General features: G+C 32.2%; 2 protein-coding genes across 2 annotated transcripts; both read right to left on the bottom strand.

Moving 5' to 3' along the window:
* Positions 1-1589: 1589 nt before the first annotated feature.
* DXR1 (1-deoxy-D-xylulose 5-phosphate reductoisomerase, chloroplastic-like) lies at positions 1590-6424 on the bottom strand. The gene is made up of 12 exons (NM_001253133.2): positions 6231-6424; positions 5744-5928; positions 5060-5146; positions 4704-4829; positions 4555-4617; positions 3969-4118; positions 3725-3792; positions 3335-3446; positions 3117-3221; positions 2759-2880; positions 2422-2568; positions 1590-2252 (listed from the first exon to the last, which is right to left on the bottom strand). Exons 1-12 carry the CDS (start codon positions 6322-6324, stop codon positions 2084-2086), a joined length of 1428 nt encoding a protein of 475 aa, NP_001240062.2. The 5' UTR covers positions 6325-6424; the 3' UTR covers positions 1590-2083.
* A 3578-nt stretch (positions 6425-10002) lies between these two features.
* LOC100786361 (peroxisomal membrane protein PEX14) lies at positions 10003-17184 on the bottom strand. Its single transcript, XM_026128635.2, has 12 exons — positions 17087-17184; positions 16905-16988; positions 14202-14446; positions 14029-14068; positions 13677-13870; positions 13286-13475; positions 13068-13157; positions 12556-12593; positions 12373-12415; positions 12224-12291; positions 11265-11309; positions 10003-10658 (listed from the first exon to the last, which is right to left on the bottom strand). The coding sequence occupies exons 2-12, from the start codon at positions 16957-16959 to the stop codon at positions 10164-10166; spliced, it is 1503 nt and encodes a 500-aa protein (XP_025984420.1). The 5' UTR covers positions 16960-16988; positions 17087-17184; the 3' UTR covers positions 10003-10163.
* Between the last annotated feature and the right edge of the window lie 357 nt (positions 17185-17541).

The following is a 17541-nucleotide window of genomic DNA, read 5'->3' as shown; positions in this document are numbered from 1 at the left end:
AAAAAAATATATAATGGAAGTTAGTGGGATGGTTTATGTAAAGGTAATTATAAGGATAAAATAATAACTTGTGAATCTAATTATAAGAATAAGACGGATATTAATTAATATGTATACTAAAATATTATGTTCCTTTATATACAGTTATAGATCGATAACTTTTAAAATAGTTTTTATAATTTTATAAAAAAATAATTTTTATAAAAATTAACAATCTTATCATAAATAATATTCTGTCTGGACTTATATATAAATAAAAAATTAATATTATATGTTGATCTTAAATATAAAAAAATTTAACTAATTTTATTTTATTTAATGTTATTATTCGTAAAACACTCTTTATTTTATTTAATTATTTTCAATGATTTTTTTTATCCATGATAGTAAATTTTAATGTATGACATTTTTGAAATAACATTATTATTTTTTACTTGAGATTAGAAAAACTTAATGATATTAACTAATTTTCTTAATCAGTGTGAAATTAATTATTTTTGTTTATATATGAATTGAGAAAATACTACTAAATTTAATTAGATGATACTATAAAAATCTTTATCATGTCAATGTATTCTAATCATTTTTAAAAATAATTCCCTTATTATCTTGATCCTGTTTATCTTAATTAGTAATCCCTTTATTTATCTTATTAGTTAAGTTATTATTTTCTATTAATTAAATTTTAAATACATATTTTTTTATTTAATATTATACATCTTAGAGTAAATCAATGTCATTGAAATAATTATAATTGTAAACATAAATTACTTGCTATGTTTCTTAAATGTTGTACATGTTCTTAATATTCTTAGAATGAAAGTTTTAAAAGAAATCTTATAAGTGAAAAATTTTAAACAAACTAACAAGTTTTTCTTTTCTTTTTGACTGCAAACAAAGTACTAACATACTTGATCAATTAAGCAAAAATATCATTCCTTTTTAATTGCATATATTATAGAGAATGTTCCCAATTTTCATAAATGTTACTTTGACGAGAATATGTTTCTAAAACTAAATCTAATATAATGATACTTAAAACTAACAAAATTTGTAATCTTTATCATCGAATGAGCAAGAGATATACAAAATTGATTATGATAAAAGTTAGATGGAAAACATGATTGAAAAAAAAATCTATTAAAAGTGACTAACTGAATTTTTCAACTAAAATTAGTGATTAAACAAAACTAATATATATTTTATACCAATAATACGATAAAAAAAAAAAAACTCAGTTGAGACCGGTAAGGGAAGCAAAACAAGTGTACCTATATTCTATAAAAGGAGGATGTGGTAACAAATTCCTGGGACAACAAAAGAACCACAATAGTCTAACATGCGTTAATTAAGTACTTTATAGTTTCTATCTCCAAGTGTGAGGAATGCCACAATTAAACGTAAACACTCAAGATATTACAGTAGATATTTGAAGGTTAGGAATTTCGCACCATCAATTATTTCGTTCAACGTAACGCATGCTACACAGGCCAAGAATAAAATAAAATAAAAAAATATATAAAAGAAGATGAGAAAAGCAAAACCGTCAAGCAGAGTCAATAATTCTTTTCTCCAAGGGTAATAGCTATGATATCCAAATAATACCAATTTCATATAATAATATCAGCCAACGAATGTGTGCTGAGGAAAAAGAAAAGGAATCCTTTTATGAAAGTGATTGGTGATTGGTCAACTTTTGTGTCTATCTCTGTTAATTTTTGTAAGACTCCACCTATTTAATTCTATTAGAAAAAGAGAAATACAAAACTTCTAGTTGACCACATCATGTAAATTTTGAATATGAGAAAATCCATTCCCCTTCTTGACTTTGACACATTCATAGGCAACCAACCAACCTCCTAGGCTCCTATTGACTATTAAAAAGACATCGTTTTCCATGAAATTACGACAAAACTATAAGATCAATTGAAAGGTGTTAAAACACCAACATTCCATAAACAAAAAACCTATTTAATTTTCAACATCTGTGGAATGCACCATTCTACATTGTTCAATGCCCGAAGAAATTATGGTGAAAGCAGGCAATTGGGAAGCATCAGCCACATCCCTAGTTTAATCATCCTCATGCAAGAATAGGAGTGAAGCTGGAAGAGTCTTGCAGACTAGCAGCATATTTTCGCGCCCACAGGTCATAGTGAATAATTTCCTCAAGGGAAGGAGAGGATACCAATTCATTTTGATGCTTCTCACATGTTAGCTCCACAACTTTGAATATATCCAAATAGCTAATCCTGGAACAAGCAAAATAGCCAATAAGTGGAGAATTTACATTGCCAATAAGACACATGTACCCTATGAAGAGCAGTGCATATGCATCAGGCAGTGTTGGAACTTAGAATGACATGACACAATCTACAGCTTTCTAATTTGTATTGAGGAAAAAATAACACAAAAACTTACTTTTCATCAATAAACATCTCTACAGCTTTTTCATTTGCTGCACTAAGAACTCCTGTCATTGTGCCTCCAGCACGGCCAGCAGAAAATGCAAGATTCATGGATGGATACTTTACATTATCTGGAGTTTTAAATGTAAGTGAACCAAGCCTGCATAACCACATTTCAAATAAGAACCATCAATAATTCAAATTGGGTTGAATAAAATTTTCATTTAACATAAATGCTTCCAAATTTGAAAACTCTATATCAACTGGATCTGTCTATTTTCTTTAGAATGGACTGAAAATAGAATTTGATAGAGTTGAAATTAGTAAGCTGCAGGGAAAGATTACAGTACTTGCAAAGATCAAGGCGTGGCCAAGTGACTTCAGAACAATAAATCCTGTCAGGCCATGATAATGTATAGAGGATTGGCAAACGCATATCAGGCCACCCCAATTGTGCAAGAACAGATGAATCCTGGAATCAAGAAATGATTTAGTATTAGATAATATGATTAACAATGTTTAATGATATTTTTCTCCTTTCTTTGATACCCTTTCTATATTATACACAAGTTTACCCCCACCCATTTGCTAATTTTGCCAATGGTTGGAACTTGTAGCTTGTAGGTACTATGGTTCCTCATCCATTTGCATCCAAATATATGGATATTAAAATGCGGTAACCAACATAACATAGAATTAGATTTAGACCTGTGTTTCAATCATTGAATGTATGATTGATTGTGGATGAATGACAATCTCAATATGATCGTAGTCAGCTCCAAACAAGTAATGTGCTTCAATTACTTCTAGACCCTGTGAAGAAGCAGAAGAAATTTACCTTATAGCTAGGAAATTCATACCACATAATTAAACAGATTTATAAAATGGCTCTTTTCATTCAATATGACATAAAAAAAGAAGCAAACCTTATTAAAAAGGGTAGCAGAGTCCACAGTTATCTTTTTCCCCATATTCCAGTTAGGATGTTTTAATGCATCAGCAACTTTAACATCTTTCAGTTTATCAACTGGCCAATCCCTGTCAATCACCAAGGGAATGATACTTATAGTCAAATCAATTATGTAGAGCCTGGAAGCAGAACTAAGAGAGCAACAATGCCAGGTTTTCCATGATCAAAGAATATTGACTCAACAGACAATAGCAATCAGACATTGAGATATACATAGGAAAGTTTTGAGTACTACATATTCCCTTTCAGTTTCCTTCCATTCCCAAAAAAATAAATGTTTCCAACAGAAGAAGAAAACATGGAGCCATTGAGCGTGCAAAATAGCCAAATGAAGTCATATACACACCTGAAAGCACCTCCAGATGCAGTTAAAATAACTCTCCTAAGTGCACCCTCTGGCAACCCCTGGATACACTGAAGCCAACAAGAATCCTTTAAGCTTTTCCATTACCAAGTGGAGCGGATGATAAAATAATTGCTTGCATGCAATAAGAAAGATGCAGAGGCCAGAGAATATATAGATAATAAATAACATGAGCATGTCTATTCATCTTGTTGCACACAATTTTTTACTATTTGTGCATTCTTACCTGAAAGATGGCAGAATGTTCTGAATCAGCTGGAAGTATTTTTACATTATGCTTCTGAGCAAGAGGAAGAACAAAAGGACCTCCAGCAATCAATGTCTCTTTGTTGGCCAAAGCTATGTCTTTCCCTGCTTCTATCGCTGCAACTGTTGGCTAACAAAATAATGAGAGGATTTCAGCTTTCTAATATCTGTTGTCTGATAACTGACAACCAATACCATATTTAGTTAGTGGATTTTCTGTTTTCTTATACTTCTATTCTATCTTCATTATATATAGTATGATATGCTTTAACATTTATGAATCATTCTCCATTCAAACAATCAATGCCCTAATATGAAATTAATAAGCATGCTCCACTATTTTCCAGCTAGTTGAATAAGGTTTGATTGTTATTGTTGATGTCTCATTCTGAACTAGATGATATCCTTCTATTTGTTCTATCCCCAGGACAATAAAACCCCTCCAAATTTTTTGACGAAGTTTAATATTAAAAGATATGCAGATATTGCACACTAAAGACCTCATTACATGGCACAGCAAAGAGATTGGTTACCAAGAAGGGCCAAAATAGGAAAAAGAGGTTTACCTTCAGTCCTGCACAGCCTACTATTCCTGTGACTACACTAACTGCATCTGGGTGACGAGCAACCTGAGAATATATATGCTATAGCTTATGAAAAACAAAAATTGGCTCTCTAAACAAAATTACCACATATGAATAAACCCAATGTCCACCTCAATGATTCCCTGCTCTCCAGGGATGATCTCAGGTTTTTCTTCAACATCATGCAAGGCCTCTTCAAGTTCAGCAATTAGGGACTCATTTCTAACAGCAACAAGTTGAGGCTTAAATCTTTTTACCTGTGCAAACATAAATATTAAAAGTGATTACTACACCTGAATTCTTTGAAAACATAACCAGGAAGATCCTTTTCATTGCAACTCATGTGATGACAATTGCAATAGTAAATTAGCCATGTGAGTATCAAGTAAATCAATCGATATTGAGAAATTTCAGATTTAAATCTGGTCATAGATTGAGAGACAAATCAATACATAATTCCATTACATGCTTGGAGTGAAGTGGTTACCTGGTCTGCAAGAAGAGTAACATTTGAACCAGCTGCAAGTGCCACAACTTTAAACTTATCTGGATTCTCTGCCACAATATCTAGTGTCTACAAAAGCATACAGGGGAAAAGATGCACTACATCAAAGGATAAGAGACAAAGGCAAGCCAAGCCATCTACAAGGGGTAAACAATCAACAATTTCTAGTCATACATTCATCTATGACCCCCAAAAAAACTCATATTCATTTGAAACCTTTATATTTTATAAGAGTACTAGTACAAAAATACTAAAAAGGCAAATTATTTCCAACAAATGTTTGCAATCAAACAACATCTTGCAAGTCCAGCCAACATCAGCTTCAGATTATCAAAAAATAATATTCAGTTCTAAATCTCCCTTTTCAAGTTGGTATCAGAACCTATCCAATCTTGAAGTTGCACTGCCTACCCACATATGTTCAATCATGCAAACTTCACAATCAAGATTTTCAATCTTGGGCGTGGGGGTGTGTTAAGATGTCCTGCATTGGTTAGGAATATAACCCGAATACTCCTTATAAGACACTGACACTACTTCTCCTTAATTAAGCTAGCTTCTGGGCCAGCTGTTTCTAATAGACTATTATTTGCCATTAATTCCAATATATTACAACACTAGAATCTACGATTATGATGTTATAGGGAGATTCCATTTCCACAATACCTGAGTTCCAATTGAACCAGTACTCCCCACAATTGAAATGGGTTTTGGTCCATCCCAAGTCTTGCGACCTTGTTCCGGAACCGCTCGTCCCGGCCAGGCTGGTGGTGGTGGTGTTGCCTGCACTGAGCAATAAACCCGTCCTCCAGATGCTGCTCTACGCTCTTTTCTCTTAAAAGCAAACCCACCTGAGAATCAAAGCACCATCAAAGTCAAACCTTGTATGCTCCATGTAATAATTGACATCAAAACACAACACAACAAATATTGCCTTTCCACAGAACAAAACATCATAGCACACAACACCGTAACATCATCAACAAAGCAGCTCATAACATGGTAGAACCAAAAAATGGCATAATTTCAGGGACAAAAAATAACAATAATTCAAATGGGGAGGGGGGTTTCTCTATAAAGTCGTTGGCTTTTGACTTTTCCCAGAACACACAATGAAGGAAGAATAGCGAGAATGAAGAGATGAAGAAAAGACCTGAGAATTTTGCTGTGAGGCAGTTAGACTTGAAGGAATCAGCGAAAAAAATGGACTTGACTTCAGCTGGAGAAGAGATGTTGAGAGCCATCATCACATAAACCCAACTTGAGGAGTTTGAAAGACAAAGAATTGAAATCTCCAATAACAACAATAATGGTGGCTGCACAAGGAAGTTGTGTTGTGTGGTGCCTGAAATGGCTTAGTTTTTTTCTATATATATAATAAGTAGAAGACAACAGGGGATGTGGTTTCTGACTTCTCAGAGAGAGATGCAGTTTTTTGTTTTCAATTGTTACTATTACTATTATATTATAATAAATGTGAAAGTATGAGATTATTTGGTTGTATGGAAGATAAAAAAACAAAAGAGAATTGAAAAAAAAAATTAAAATTAAAATAAAAAAAGTAGAACCTATGCTATTTTCTGAAAAATTCTTCTTTAACATAATTTCCTCTCTTCAACCAAACAATTCCCGGGAAAAACAGAAAAATGGAAAGAAGGTGGGTAACTAGGAATTAAAGAGAAAGAGGACGAAATAGAGTTTGGAGAAAGAAGTGTGCAAGGTGTGTGGAATCACCACTTGCCGTCCACTCAATATATATATGCACTCACTCACTGGGTGGACACTGGATAGAGTACCCATTACCTCTAGTAGATTTATATGTATGCAGTGTTTTATTTTCTAGTAGTATAATTTATATGTATGTACTAGTATTATTGTAAAATAGTTTTATATAGATGTTTAATAAAAAGTCTACCTCAATTCTTATAGAAAAAAAATTATCATTAAAATATTGTTTTTTATATTACATTAATAAATATGTTCCGTGTAAATATAATAGATAAATATATTTTTTTTATTTATAAAAATTAAAGTTGTATATCATAAATATTATAATAACTCACAGATATTATTTATGGGTTAATAGTTAATGATATAAGAATATAAAAATATAAAAGTGAGAAATAAAAGATTTTTTTATTTGGATACATTTAAATACGAAAAATATAAAGAAATTTATCTCTTGTTTGAAAGAGCGAAAAAGAAATTGAAGACAAATAAATATATAAATTTTTTTTATGATAAATAAAAAATTATCTATTATTTTTATTAACATAATTATTCATTATTTTTTAAAATATTGATTATAGACAATTTTATTTTAAAAAATAAAACAAAAAGAGAGATCATTCTGCTCCCATTTTGTTTCAATTTGAAGGGAAGAATGTTTTTAGTAAATTCTAAGAAAATAACTTCTCTCATTTCCATTTTTCTTCTCAAATAAATTATGAAAATCCAATATTTCCATCCTAACTGGACTGAATAAGTGGTTAGTTCCTTTAAACTAAGAAATATATAAAGTGAGAAAGTGAAATTATATTTACAAAATATTTCTGATTAAAAGCAATGGTAGATAAATTTTCAATTTTTACTTTAAATTCCATTTTAATTTACATATTACACTCTTCAAAAAAAATAATCATTATTAAAAATAAATACAAATAAAGTTTAAAAAGGTGTTCGAATATAACTAAAATGATGCTGAAAAATGAAGGTAACACTTTTCATAAAAAATAATATTCCTCGTATTTTTAAAATAAGGGAGGACAAGTACCTATAAAATCTTAAATCTAGATGCCAAATCTTAAAAAGTTACTGTTTTCTTACAGCAGTCGAAACAGTGGTTAATCTTAAATCTACCGGGAGCAAAATAATAATATTTTAAAAAGTATAAATCTTGTAAAAGAAAATTAAAAAAGTTGTGTTTTCTTAGAGGCTAGAGCAGCCGAAACAGGTTGTTATTATTGACTTATTGTTAAAATGTTGTAGGGGTTTTTATTATTGTTAAAGATACAAATCTACTAGCTAGCTGCAGATAATATAATTTAATTTAAGCACTGACTCACTCAAGTCTACACAGCAATGCTGACAAAAACACGTGCTTTGCTTCACGAGACTGCATCAAAGTAGCAGCCACTCATTTTATTACTAGCAAATTTAATCAGATTTAGATCATATAAAATACTAATAGTAAAATATGTAATAATACTTGATATTCTATTGAGGGAGTTATTTTATGTTTTAAAATTATGTACTCATTTTAAAGAGATCGAATTCATTAGAATCATACTGAAGAATACAAAAATTTACTAAATATTTTTTTTTCTTTTTAATATTATACTTCCCTCTTCAATTCATATAATAATATAATTTTTTTTAAAAAAGTGATAAGGGGAAAATATAATACCATCAACTATTAATTTAGAAACAATAAACTGCTCATTTTTATTATATTATATTGCTGAAAACAGGATAAATATTGAATAAAACCAGCAACCGCATAACGAAAGCGTCGTGTAAAACGTTCTAACTTCAAATTTTCAAATATATTAATTTTAGTTAAATGTTATTCTACAAAATAAAATTTACAAAATTGTACGCCAGACTGAGCTCGAATTCAAACTTAAATATAATATAATAAATATATTCAAATAATACAAATATTTGACCTTGATTTGGGATATTGTATGCACTGCTTTTTTCTAAACCAAATAAGCCATGCACCTTTCCTTTTCAAAGGCATTATATCTTCCCACAGTGATTTACTGATTTTGATCTACAACGTAACTAGGTGTGGCCCGTGCTGATAGCCTGGATTTTAAAAAAATAAAATCAATGTGAAGTTTTCTTAAAAAGAAAATGAAAAAAAAAAATTTACTCTCCAGCACTCAGCAGTCAACAAGTAGCAAGTTGTTTCACATATTTTATAAATATATATACAATTAAAATTAGAAGAATATTTTAAAGTAAGTTTATCTTAAGATTAGGATTTAGAAATGTATCGGCTTTAAGTTATACTAGTAGGTTAAAATCATAAAACACTTTAATAAAATAAATAATAAAAACCCTTATTTACTCACTTTAAAGGCATATTAACTTCAGCAAAATCTTATCTTTACAATTATTATATACTATAAAGGTCAAACTCTGGAGTTAGATGTTAACAATGGAATAAATTCAATTAAGAACCAACGAGATGCTTGAAGGTCCTAGTTTGGCATTTGTTGAGGTGGATCTCTTATTTATTAATTTATTTATTTCTATGATTTCATTGTTGTTGTCTATAATCATAGAATGGACCAAATTCTTTCTGGCGGTACCACTTGCTTACAAATGGTCAAAAATTACCGAATTTTATTATCAAAGAAAGAATTAAACTTAATTATGATGAGTTGTACTGTGGGAAGCATAAGTTCCAGCTGATCTTCATCAAGACACTTCCCCATCTTCTTTATAGGTACTGGAATTTTTTTAAAATTAAGTCCTTAAACTTGTATTTATTTTTTTAATTAGGCTCCTGTTATTAAATTTTTCATAATGGTAATTAAATAAAAATATTCAATTAAAAATAAATACAAATTCAAAGACCTAATTAAATAATCCAGAGAAATAATTAAAATCATCAAACAGTTCAAGACTTACAAATTAATTTAATCTTAAAAAATGAAATATAAAATGAAACTATAGCAATTTAATAAGTAATTTTGTAACTCCAAAAGATAATTTTCAAATCGATTAAAATAATTTTAATAAATTATGCTTGTTAGTTTAAATACTGGCAATCTTAAAATTGGTTTTACATAATAATAGATCAACATTGAAACCGGTCTTAAGTCCAATCAAGCCTAGCCTGAATAAAAAATATATTAAAATGCACATCATCACAGAATTTAGTAAAAGTTCAGGGACGGCAGAGTAATTAAACCTTTTTACATTAGTAAACAAATTTATTGCATAGAAAGATACGTGCGTTTGCATATTGTATTGATGTCCAGTTCAAAGTACAACTAATATGATTATGAAACAGATTGTGTGACAAGCTTATTCCAAATCATGTTTTTCATGATAGATCATGCATGATTCACCTTCATTTCTCATCATATTTGACTTCATGCTCCTCTTGTATCTCACTAGAAGTGGGAACCGAGCTGACACTGCTTCCCTCAACTGCACCTTCAGATTCCAATAGTTTTGGGTCCATATGTACATCATCGGAACCGTCTAAAGAATGAGCTACTGACTGATTATCAGACATCTGTTCCTTTTGGGCCGCTGGCTTTGGCCGCCTGATTGCTTCTGCAGCCTCCGGCATAGCTATGGGGGGAGGTTGAGGAGGAACCCATACGCGTTGAACTGGCTGTTGGATTGGCTGCTGACTGGATGCAGCACCATTGGGTACTCCATTAGACTCATTTTCATTATCAATCTCTCTAATTCTGACATTTTTCCTCTGCCACCAGGGTAATGGGTCATCCCCATTTAATAGAGGGGCATCCAGGGCCTTGGTATTCAAGTCTTCACCATTTACTTGAGACTGAAGCATCTGGGTAGATGTGCTTTGCACCTGACTAACCTCCCGATGCTATACCCAGGAGAAGTTGAAGCAAAAATTAGATTCATATGAAATAATACCACTTGAGACTGAAGCATCTGATGAATGCAGCATACAAATTATTCATTTTTCCACTTTTTTCTAATCACTTTTCCTACCTCAGCCTAAATAAACTGAAATAATACCACTTGAGACTGAAGCATCTGATGAATGCAACATACAAATTATTCACTTTTCCTACCTCAGCCTAAATAAACTTCAATCAGATGTAGTGGCCAAGTATAAAAATCATTTAGTTCAACACACTTCATTTCTATAGAAAATAAGGATCAATTTAGATCTATCCAGTAATTTGACGTTTTTGCAAGTTTAAATTGTGTCTACCTCTCTAATGATAGACATTAAATGGAACTCGAGAAATAAACACAACTTAAACATTACTTATCATGTACTTGGAAGAGTAATCTTATTTGGACACCATAATCTTATCGACAGTAACACCTCTCCTCACACATAAAACTCTAATTACTTTCAAGTCAATACAAAAAATTCATAATTTTATATTGATGGTGCACAAATTGCATGATTTATATCATGCAACTAAATTTATCTAGATCAACAAGCGTAAAGGTTTACCTTAATATTAGAAGACTTCTCTCCTCTTTGGACCATGGCCATTATCTGCAAGAAAAAATTGTACACTTCAAAAAAAAAAAAACTAACGTACCCTGGTACCAGATTAAAACAAAATCTTAAAAGATAAATAAATAGCCCTCCGCATCCATTCCCTCAAATATAAAGACACTACATACTATTCATTAATTACTACTAATCAACAATAGCAAATCTGAAGTTCTGAACAACATTTTTGAATATGATGGATAGGAGTTCCCACAGAACGCATCTAAATATTCTAATGGGCTTTTGTTCCTTCAATTGTCTGTTTTAGTAAAAACTATGGAGTACAATTTGATTTTGGTTAGTGGTTTAGAGATGTTTATTTAGAGACAGAAAAGAGAAGATACAACTAGTAGAAAATAAGATATCCTATATAACAAAATAAAATCAGAGAACCAAAAGGTTCAGTATACATGAAAATAATGAATTGAAGGAAGCAATTCACATGAAGGACTGTTCAACTGAAACTATACCTTAATTAAAATAAACAAAATGGAGAATCTCATTGGAAGCAAATACTCTTAAATACTTTAATCAACTAGCATGCAAAGTAAATAGAGTAAATTAGGCACAACCGCACAACTATGCAACTGACACACAAGAATGTAGTAACCAGTACCAACCAAAAAAATCTGCACAATAGACTTAAATCACAATTTCATCATCCTGGTTAAAAATCTTAATTGTGCACACTCAATTAGCTGTGATGACTTGGGTACTTTTGGTGGCCACAATAGAAAAGTTATAGTCAAATCCCAAAGTATTTAATGCCTAAACGTTATATTTTGATTACTATAAAAGTGACCTTCAAGACACAACCGAAAATAATAATTGATATGCATTTCTATATGATCCATACATAAAAGGCAAGGCAGGGGACACAAAAGAAATAATTAAATAAGCAATATAATTACTACCTCCGCATATGCCTTTGGATGAAGACCACTTGATGGTTCAACAGATGTAGGTGGGGATGAAGATCTCACTGCACATGATATTCTAATTGTAGGTAACAATACGGAAAATAAGACTAATTTAATTGAGACTTAATTACCAACATGACAACCTGAACTCATGTCGTAGTCTGCTTTTCCATTCACAATCAGTTGCTGCATATGTTTAAAAAAATTACAGCAGACAGAAGTTAAATTTTATTTTATACAACTTATATAAGGATCAGCATTCAGCAGTGCCAAAATTTCATTAAAAATACTGAGACAGTCCCCATATATGTCTATTTATATCTGACCTTTGAACTTGTTTGACTGATTCGAAGATCTTCTTGCCCTGAGACAGAAACTCCATTAGAAGGTATATTTTGTCCACAATTTGTCAGAAACAAATATTCAGCAAGAACTTTAAAAATAAAAAATTTCTGAGTAGCTGTTAAAACTCCAGCATAAAGCTGCTATAATTTTGGACATGATAAGCCATCAAAATTTATCAATAAGCCTCAAACAATTGGATCATAATGCTAGAAATCCAGTTAGAATAGTTAAAATGTGCATAATATTTGTCAAAGCTCTTGGTCACCATGAGCCACCTTGTTGGTTCTTAAGAGGCTATAAATATATACAAGTTCCTTGATTGCACAACCACATGCATTCTTTTACAAATTTGCAAGTGCTATTTGCAAATCATAAATCATAAATCAAACCCTGAATAAATTGCTCAAAGCATTTGAAACTTCTTATGGCATTTGTCATTGACTTCCAACCTTCTTATCTCAATCCAATAGATTAAATGACAACGCTCAATTACCTTCCAACCTTCTTATGGCATTGGTCATTGACTTCATTTCTTGTACTTGCTTATCTAAAAGGCTCACAACTTCCACAAAGTATCTCCTCTCTGCAAAGTATGAAACCAGATGCAGCAATAACTACAGTCATTTCTCATAAATACACCAAGGAGAGTAGGAGTGTTAAAACAATTCATAGACATTTTACAGCATGAAAATTAAAGTTCAACAAACCCACCTTCGCCTTTTGAAGCCAGCATTTCTTGGCTCGCTTTTGCCACATCTGCAGCTGCAGCTGCAGCTGATTTTGCAGCTTGCACAGCTTCTTCCATCGGTGTTGGTTTGTTGTCAGTTTTCTTTAATTGTTCATCATCACTGTCTAAGACAACCTTACGTATCCAAGATTTTAACCGAGGGAGAACAGAATTCTAAAGCACGGAGCAAGCTTCCAAAGTTCAGTGTGGGTCAAACAGCAATGTGATAAAAGTTGTGCACATAGCAATATATCAAGTACAAGACAGGATATAAAAAGTCAATAACAAAGTGAACATAGTACAGCAATATGCACTAATCCATTAAGTACTAATTTAGAAGGCATTATGCATGACAGGAGGTGGTAATGGTAATACCTTAATTATTATAGCTGTTCCAGCACCTGAAGCAGCCAGTAATCCAACTGCAATAAGGGCATGGGACCAGTGAAATCTGGAGCGTGATAAGGTTCCCGATGAAGTATTAACACCAGTAGAAGCAGGTAAACCCGGCTGCAAAGTTTGTTGTTGGGCTTGTTGCTGAATGTTTGATGATGATTTCAATTGCCCATCTGTTAGAATTACAATAAGCCAAGTTCAAAGTGTAACTTAAGTCTTATGCACAATCCAGCTTTATTGAAAAATTAGTTAAACAGAGATTTCAAATGCAGTTTAACTCAACGTCTTAACCGAAAGGTACAAAGGGAAACTTCAATATTAGGTGCTTCACCTTGATTTACACCACCTGTCTGCACAGTTGGAGCTGAATCCTGTGATTTGAACCAAAGGCAAGGATAACATACAGGAATTGATAAACTGATAATCAATTGGTTGCCTGTGAAAGAGTAGTCTAGAAAATTTTGAGTGACTGATAAAATAATTTTAAAAAAAAAACTAGCTTACTGGAACACGCTGAAAGGCTTCATCAATCTCCTCCTTCGTAAGGCCCTTCTTCTCTAGAAATGATCGCCTATACATGACAGGTGAACCTCTAACTTTTGGGTGTGATAGAAATTTCACAGCATTCTGAATTTGTTCTTCCCGCATTGGTTGTGAGTTCACAAAGACTGATGTAGTTGAACTCTGTTTAGCTGGCTCTTCTCTGGCATTTTGCTGATCCACATTTGTTGCTTGCACAACTTCAGAACCTACACCTCAAAAAAGAGACTCACCAAATCAATTTATCATACTCAAAAGTTAAAACAATATAATGTATCTGAAAGACTGAAACTTTCAGCTAGCAAATGCAGTCAAGCATGGAAATATTCAATAGCAAACAGTACAAGCAAATGATGAAGGCAACTAAATCTTTGATATAAGAAAAACAAGGAATCTGACAGAGATGTAATATAAAAAATCATTTGTGTGTCTTCACCTAACAAAAGTTTTGGGTATTGTTGGTTCTTGACAGAATCTGTCAAGAAATCTAATTTATTGTTATGAGTCTTCTTGGTTACGTTAGTAATTACAAGTAACATACCCAAAGTAAAGGGTGTCTTGTCTTGTTATAGTTTAGGCATATAACCAGATACAATAACCCTATCCCATAGCTTCAAGGTATGGCTCATGAGTTTAACACCCCTGAAATTTGTGCAATTTTGTATATCACCTTTGTTCGTATAGATAGGGATCGAAGCACTTTTTCATTCATCCAGCATGATCTTAAACCTTACAAACACATTAAACAACTTTATGAGCCATCTTATACCATTTTCTGCTAGATTTTTCAATAACTGAATAGGTTATAGGTTTACTATCAATCCAACTACTTTGCCAGTATTATCCTATTCAATATTTCTTTTACCTCAAATTCCTGAAGTCTACAATAAACTAGCGTACCCCATTGCCCGGAGGCTCTTCGCTATGCGAAGGTATGGGGGAGGGATATTGTATCCAGCCTTACCCTTGCATATGCAAAGAGGCTGTTTCCGGATTCGAACCCATGACCAACAAGTCACCAAGGCACAACTTTACCGCTGCACCAGGGCTCGCCCTCAAATTCCTGAAGTCTACAATAGAAGGTATAATTTTCTACAGCATTTAGCCTATCAAAGTGTAATAAAATCAAGCATCCTTCATTAAATAGCTTCTGAAAGTAAGTCTTCCAGCGATCCTTGATATCTTGTCTTGTGATTAAAACTTTATCCTCTTCATCCTTCTCAAATTTAGGCTAGGCCTAACTCAACCTCGAAAGCTAATTCATGAGGTGAGGATTTCCAAACCTTTATAAGCTGTTAAGCTCTGCTGTAGCCATATCTATAGTTGATGAGGAATCTCAACAATCCCTAATGCATTTCACTAGGTTCAAGTCCCTTTTGTTTTCTTTCTCTACCTTTAGCAGCTTTGTAGATACTTCCTTCCTTCCTAAGGATTGATATGACCAGTCAAATGCTCTAGCTCTCACTTCGTTTAACCCTTCTTAGTATCTTTCTTATCTACCTTATATATATCTTTTCATAATTTTTAGCATTTTTGCACAAGGACCACACTTAATAAATTCCCTTTTAACTTTATGATGCATGCATGCATCCTACCACTAAGAATCTTCATCCTATGGTCCAAAGCCTTTAGATTCACCAAGTGACTCTTTTGTTACCATTCTAATCCATTTATTCATCTCATTCTGCCTATTGTTAGCACTGCCATGTGCCTCCAAAACCCCTCTCTAAAAGCTCTTATGCTTTTCACTCTTCATTTGCCACCATTTGATCTTTGAAAATGTCCCATTCCACTATAAACTTTAGGGCTATGATCCAATTCTGTAACCTTTTAACATTCCAAAACTTATCTACAATTATGCCTACACCGTTTTCTATATTTTGCTTTGTTGGTGTACCAAAGCTCAAAACCCACCTCAAGCCATACAGGATACAGCATCTTGCTTAAAGGAAGCAACAACTTAGCAATAACACTATCCAATCATCATCCAGTCATGAAGGTTCAACCAAGTTTTAACTTTTACGTAGGCTATTAATTGCCTGACACAATCCTCCTATTTTTTTCCCAGCTTGGGACCAACTATGTAAGAAAGAGCAAATGTGCAATTCCAATCAAATAGACGACATGGAATGGGAAGTAATCATCAAAGAAACTATGGAATCTGTTTCGTAGCACCCAGTGAAGATTAACATAGGGTTAACCTATTAAAAAATTAAGCAGAAAGATCATGCAAGTCGAGGGAATTAAGAAAACAATAATCACTAGTTTCATAAATAACATAATATTTTTAGAAGTCCCAAAGACTCTGGTGCAAATGTTAGTCTGTTTGGAACCACAAATTTTGGGAATTGATTAGATTTAAAAATTAAACCTGTCCTTCAGAAAGTTATAATTCCATTTTGTTAATGACTCCAAAACACAGTGTGGTTGTCACGGTGTGGAGTGGCGTGGTACCAGAAAGTGGAAGAGCCTCAATTTTCATTCTTATTTGTAATAGTAATAGTAATAGTGCACGGGTGAGTAAAGACCGGAAGAGAAGAAAGCGAAAAGTAGAATCAACAAAATGCTCAGATTGGAGTATAGAGGCAATTACGTTACGGGTGCTGCAGCTTTCAATGATAAGAAATGCGGAATGAATATATAAAAAAAATAGAAAGAAATGGAAACCTTGGTTTTGGTCGGTGGCGGTGGGAGTGGGAGGAGGCGGAGATTGGGTGGCCATGTTCGCAACTCACTGCTGAGTTGCAATTCCTAAGCCAAAGGGAAAAACAGGGGATGAGACTATAGTTGTATAGATGAGGACCAAGTGAATGAGTGGATTAGCGAAAGAAAGAAAAAAAAAAAATAACAGAATCGTTTTATTTGCTCTTCTCCTTCTCCAAGCATATCCTCTTCAGCTACGCAACACGCCAATTGACCCACCAACATAATAAGCATTTTTCATTCCACTCTAGAAAAGTTCTTTTGGGACGCGATTTTCATCAAAAGGAGACCTTAACCCTTTCCAAGGAGTAAAAAGTAGTGAACAATAAATAATCATGTTTTTAGATTCTATAAACTAAGAAATATTTGTCCCTAATTTTTTTTAAATATTTTTAGTTTTTATAATTTTTTTAAAGAATTTAATATATATATATATATATATATATATATATATATATATATATATATTGAAAATATAAGGTAATTTTATAATATTATTCATTCATAAATTATTATTTTAATTATTTTAAAAATTAATAAATTTAATATATATAATAGATTGTTATTGGATATCTGTCTAGAATTGTAAATATATAATTTT

Source organism: Glycine max, chromosome 5 (assembly GCF_000004515.6).
Source record: "Glycine max cultivar Williams 82 chromosome 5, Glycine_max_v4.0, whole genome shotgun sequence".
NCBI lineage: Eukaryota > Viridiplantae > Streptophyta > Magnoliopsida > Fabales > Fabaceae > Glycine > Glycine max.
Note: the sequence above shows the minus strand (reverse complement) of the source record. Positions and strands in the feature narration are given on the sequence as shown.

What these genes read in the sequence shown, in the direction of transcription:
- DXR1 (NM_001253133.2), bottom strand. Translation starts at nt 6,324, where the DNA reads ATGATGGCTCTCAACATCTCTTCTCCAGCTGAAGTCAAGTCCATTTTT. An exon ending in GCATCTGGAGGTGCTTTCAG is followed by an intron (nt 3,447 to 3,724) that starts GTGTGTATATGA and finishes GGTGATTGACAG; the next exon opens with GGATTGGCCAGTTGATAAAC. An exon ending in CCACGCCTTGATCTTTGCAA is followed by an intron (nt 2,569 to 2,758) that starts GTACTGTAATCT and finishes GTGGTTATGCAG; the next exon opens with GCTTGGTTCACTTACATTTA.
- LOC100786361 (XM_026128635.2), bottom strand. Translation starts at nt 16,959, where the DNA reads ATGGCCACCCAATCTCCGCCTCCTCCCACTCCCACCGCCACCGACCAA. An exon ending in AAGCCTTTCAGCGTGTTCCA is followed by an intron (nt 14,069 to 14,201) that starts GTAAGCTAGTTT and finishes TTCAAATCACAG; the next exon opens with GATTCAGCTCCAACTGTGCA. An exon ending in TCAGTCAAACAAGTTCAAAG is followed by an intron (nt 12,416 to 12,555) that starts GTCAGATATAAA and finishes AAACATATGCAG; the next exon opens with CAACTGATTGTGAATGGAAA.